This window comes from Gavialis gangeticus, unplaced genomic scaffold (assembly GCF_001723915.1).
Source record: "Gavialis gangeticus isolate Ggan-Ray unplaced genomic scaffold, GavGan_comp1, whole genome shotgun sequence".
Taxonomy (NCBI): Eukaryota; Metazoa; Chordata; order Crocodylia; family Gavialidae; genus Gavialis; species Gavialis gangeticus.
The window spans coordinates 101,542,926-101,548,126 of record NW_017728992.1 but is presented as its reverse complement, the minus strand read 5'-3'; the positions used below and the strand labels follow the sequence as shown (position 1 = coordinate 101,548,126).

Here is a 5,201-nt window from a genome sequence, read left to right as displayed (position 1 = left end):
ATAGTGGAAGAGATGAATTTAAGACCAATATAACGGATTCCATACATATATACATGGAAAATGTATAAATTTTAACTATGGGGGGGGGGTCATCTTAGATTGGGGTAGATACAGTAGCAAATGAGCAACAAAGATGTTCCATATATAATGTAGAACATCTTTTGTAGTACGTTTTAATTGAACTTGTGGCATGTTTATGCTGACCCATGATAGATCTCAATACTTAGCAGAGCACAAAAGGGTTTGGCATGGGGCAGCCCCGGGGAGTGGAACACAGCTGTCCCCTACCTGATCACTGAGATTTGGGCTGGGGGCAGCACTGGGTCCTGGACCTAGTAGACCTGCCCAATCCCTGGATGCAGAATTTGAAGTGGGGGGAGGGCATGCCATGAGTCCAATGCTAAGGACCATCTCACTAATTTTGGGTTCACTGCACCCTGGACTTTAAGGGACCCTCTGATTCTTCTATACTGGACAGCCCATTCAGAGTTTTCATACCTGGGGTTTTGACAGCTGGCTATTGTTGACCCAGCCTGGGCAACCCTGATCTTAAACCTTACTTGAGGACTTGAACCAGCCTGGTGCACTTCTGGTATGTCCAGTCTGCTGATTGATTGTTGGCTCTAGCTTCAGGCTGCAGGGGGACTGGAATCCAGCGCTCATAATCAGCTGACTGTCAGCCCCAGCTGGACCTGCAATCATTCATCTTTCAACTTGCTGGCATAGGGGGAATGTGGGATTGTGATCCCAGGCTCCCCTTGCATTGGCACTGGCACTGACAAGTAGTAATGGTGTGATTGTTGGGATCGGAGATCTGATCCCAATTGTGCCTCTTGCCGTGCATGTGTAACATGACAGGAGGCACAATTATTAGGATAAGGGATTGGATCCTATCATGATTAAATGTGATTAAACATTAAATGTGGCCTAAAACTTTTCAAAAACCAGTGAACGGATGCAAAAGTGTAACTTCTTTTTAAGCTAGCAATCCCAAAATTGCAACACTGATTTCGTACTAGCAAGGCAAAACCCCACACAATGTTTTAGGTTCACTTAAAAGAAGCTTATTCAGTTTTGTTGCTTTTTTTGCTCTTCTAAAATAAAATGATAAAAAGGTTTTTGCAACATGTATAGTTTGTTTGTAATAGTCTTTAGAGCCTTCTTGTGCAATAAGATCAGCTATCTCAAACTTAATGTAGATGTAGCTGAAGCCTTTTGGGTCCCAAGAAACTGAATCTGACACTGACACAAAAAAATCTGCCCTCACACTGTCAAATTACAAACTCTCATTTCCATGGAACTGTTTGGTTATTCAGGTTTAGTAGTAACAGTAATAATGGTGAAGAGCTTGTTTCCATTTTACTTATTGTGCCTAGTTCTGTGAAAATGACTGTTGACTCCAAACTACTGTTGGAGGAGAGTAGTAATTTATCAATTTTTGAATATATACTGCCTCCAATTTGATGCTTCAGATTACAAATACTTATTATGCAGAATCCCAGTAGTACAGAAATAACTTCACTGTTCCTTCTGCCCATTCTCTAATGGTATACAGTTGCCTTGAATTGACTGAGGACCTTTAGTGGTTTGGGGTCTGACTACCTCAGTCAGACAGGCTTGTCTGGGGCAATAGAACTAGCCTTTTCCAAGCATAAGCTCTCTTGAGGTGAAAGTAAATATCTCATTGGAAAGTCCTCTTTATGGAACTGTCTTCTGGAAAATGCCTCAAATGAGTCTAAAAATTGCCATAATGGAAAAATATCTTGCCCATCTCCTTTTGCCAGATTCCTGAACACACTTGAAGAAATTAGATGATTGGCGTATGTAGAACTTGCAGTAAAAGAAACTTGCTGTAGAAGAGGTAAAGAGTAGATTATAGCATCTAGGTTTTCTGCCTTTTGAGAGGCTCTTCTGTTGGTCGCAACAGTGATCCAACCAGCTTCTAAAGTCTGCTAATGAACACAACTTTGTAGTATATAATTGAAACTTAAACATAGGCAACCTGAAAACTTGAGATTTTTTTTTTTATACAAGGTTTGGGTCTAAGTCTAAATTATTCTTCCACTGTATCTGTGTATAGCTGAGAAGATCTAGAAATATAATATAAAAGATAACTAATGTATGGATTGCAAAATATATATTATGCATCTAACTGCTTTTGCGTGGCTTGAAAAATTTTGAAGGATTTTTTGAGGCTAGTGCAACTTGGACATTTTAAATCCTTTTGTGTTTGTATTGAACTTGGTGCTAATTAATACTCTTGTCTTCATGGCCTTCAAGACCAGCTGACACTTGCCAAATGTGCTTTTTAGACGCTTAATTGCCTCTGCTGTTCCTACTGTGCCCCTTGCTTTCATAGTTCTGTTGCAATAAAGGCTGTCTTTCACATTTTCTAATTCCAGTTATTCCACAAGGTAGAATTATGGCAAGGATGGAGGGGAAACTTGCTTAGTTAAAATAATCTGTCATGCAGCATAGCCTGAGTGTTCTTGTCATTCCATTCTCTTACCTGGATACCATTTGAGATGGAAATGTTCAGAGAGGGAGGAAAGATTTCTGTGTAGCTTATACTTCTTATCTCTGATGGGTATGGTCTTGCTTGCTTTGTCTCCCCCACTTTCACCTGCCATTTTTCAGCAGTCCCTTTTTGGATTTGCATTTCTTGAACGCTAATTGTCCAGTTTGACTGTGGCTTGTCATTTGGGGTTTTCTGCTTTAGCTTCCTGATATAACGCAATGGCAATGGCAGAGTTTACCGTATTACTGTTTCCTGCAAAATTGCTGTAACCTGCTTTATTTGGATGATGGATTCCATGACTTGCATGGAGATAACTTTGCAACAATGAGTGTAAAATACAAAGGGGGAGGAAGGAGCTGCCTTTTAACCATCTTCAGGAAGTCAAAACTTGTATCTGGCTCTCCTAGACATGCTGTGAGTGGGAATGTGTCTATTAGGTACAATACGTGGGCCTCTTTATCACCTTTCCCAAGCTTGGGGACAATGGGGAGAGAGCTTCTATACTGTTTTAGACAGACTGTTACTGCATCTCTGGCCTTGAGGTGTATACTAGGAGTTGGGTGGGATATTTAGTTGAGAGCTTGGGAGTAAAAATACTACAAAATCAGTAGTGGTCTCCTATAATGACTTGCCTTTGGAAATCTTGACTTTCAGGAATGGCTCCTTCACTGCTGCAGAAAGTTGAAGTGGTCTCTGAAGTATCAAGAGAAACATATGAAGCCTTGGGCAACTGCCTTAAGCTCTTCATGAAGCAGGAAGGGGTATGTATTGCTACACTGCTAAGAATTAAATAGTATTGGCCATCATTTCTAATAGCTTTGCTTAACCAGAATACTGGACCAAATATACCTCCATTATTAGGCACTCTTTTGGCTAATAACGGCCAGTTTGCAAACTGGCATTTCCGAAGAAAATGTAGCTTAAGTTCCTGGATGGCTTGTCTTTTGTTTTTGTAATCCTTATTTTCTTTGCATGTTATACAGATGTTCAGTTTCTTTCTACATGCCCAAAGAATCCTGGTTTTTTGTCTTTTAGATAAACAAATGTTTAATAGTTTTTGATGGGTTGTTTTTAGAGGGGTTTTTTTTGTTTTTGGAGAGGGTGAGGGAAGTGGGAAGCAAGTCACCTTTTTATTCCATTTACTAGTACTAACTTCTTTTAAGGTGTAGTAGCGAGTGTCCAAACTCAAAGATCCTGGGGGCTAACAGGATCTTTAATATTCCAGTGAACTTCTTTGAATGTGTCAAATAGTGTAGTGTCACTGGACTCTTCAAAGTTGTGCAAGCCTGTTTTTGTTGTAGCATCTAACTTCAAATATGACTACATGCTCATTTACTTCCTTCTGGATGTTGATCTCCTCCAGAGGGTGCCTTTAGAAACTGTACATCCATAAATTGAACTATATTCCTGGCTTAGTATTACAGTAAATCTTCCTTCAGTTCAGTCTTGTTTTTATCTGAAGTGTTTTTTTCTCTTAAAGCATTTGCTTCTGTTGTGAGTCACTTCAGTGTTTTTTAACAGAGCCACGCAAATTGGCTTCATTGTCAAAGTGTGGATAGGAATGAGAAATCTTGGTGCAAACCTACTCTTAGTCACAAGCCTTTCACCCTTCATGAATCAAGATGCAAAAAAATAGAGCGAGTAGAGAAAGGTCTGTGCCTTTTTACAGATCAGCAGAATTTGTTTTTAATACCTAAAGCCCCCAAATCCCACTTGTGAAATGCAGAAGAATCTAACCAGTTTGTCTTAATGGAGGGGTCCTTATTCTGTAATACTGAGTAAAGTTGTGGAAATCTGCCTCATTTGAAGCAACATTAGATTTGATAACACTAAAAAAGTGAAGTTTAAAAATTAAACTGCACAGATTTGCTATTCAGAACCATGTGTATGAATACTGTACAGAACTCCAGTTCTTAATCTGTGGAAAATGGTGGGGAGAAGAGGTGCTGGTTTCAGTGAAGTAACTGGAGCTACTGTCATAACTGACATGACTATCCGGTCATGGGGAGGGCAGATAAAATCTGACACTCGTGAAATAATGCTGAAATCCAGTTTCATCATTCTTGAGCTCACCTCCTTATTAAAGACAGCTCTTGAAATGTTGCACAAGGTGATGAGTCCTTGGTATTTTATAGAGCACTCCCAATGGGTGCTCCCCCTTTTTTTTAACTTTCTCATTTTGATTTTGAACAAGTGCTGCTCTTGCCTTAACACTATGTGAATATATTCACTCGTACTGAAGAGACCACTAGGAACAAGCGTAAAACTGCCACATACTTGGTTTCTACGCTGAGTCCATTATGAGAGGGGCAAATCCTTTTTAATCTCTTGTGCTACTCGCGTCTGCTGTAGTTCGTAGGTCTCTTGCCTATTTCGGAGGTGGGGTGGTGAGAGAGCTGAGCTTGTGTGCAGTGAGAGATGCGGGGAGGTGCCGCCTCTCCCCGTCCTACTCGCTGGTGCAAGAAGCCGCCGCAGGGCGGGAGGCCACCGGCGCTGTCCTGCCTGGGGGCAGCTGGGGCCCGGCCCCCGGGGGCGCCGCGTGCGACTGCTCTGCCCGGCCTCTTTCCTCCGGGCGAGCGCGGGGTGCAGCTAGCTCCTTTTTAGGAAGCGGAGGCTGCTCTGCCCCCCGCCCCGCCCCGTCCGGGGGCTGCGGCGGCCCCGGGGACCAGCGGGCTCTCGCGAT

The 5,201-nt window shown here is 41.9% G+C and overlaps 1 protein-coding gene across 2 annotated transcripts in view; it reads left to right on the top strand.

The window, feature by feature from the left end:
* OSBPL1A (oxysterol binding protein like 1A) overlaps window positions 1-5,201 on the top strand; it is a 152,432-nt gene that overhangs the window by 65,914 nt on the left and 81,317 nt on the right. For both annotated transcript variants that reach the window (XM_019526402.1, XM_019526410.1), the window contains exon 15: window positions 3,173-3,279. In XM_019526402.1, the coding sequence (XP_019381947.1) occupies window positions 3,173-3,279 (107 nt within the window). The remainder of the gene's footprint in view (window positions 1-3,172; window positions 3,280-5,201) is intronic.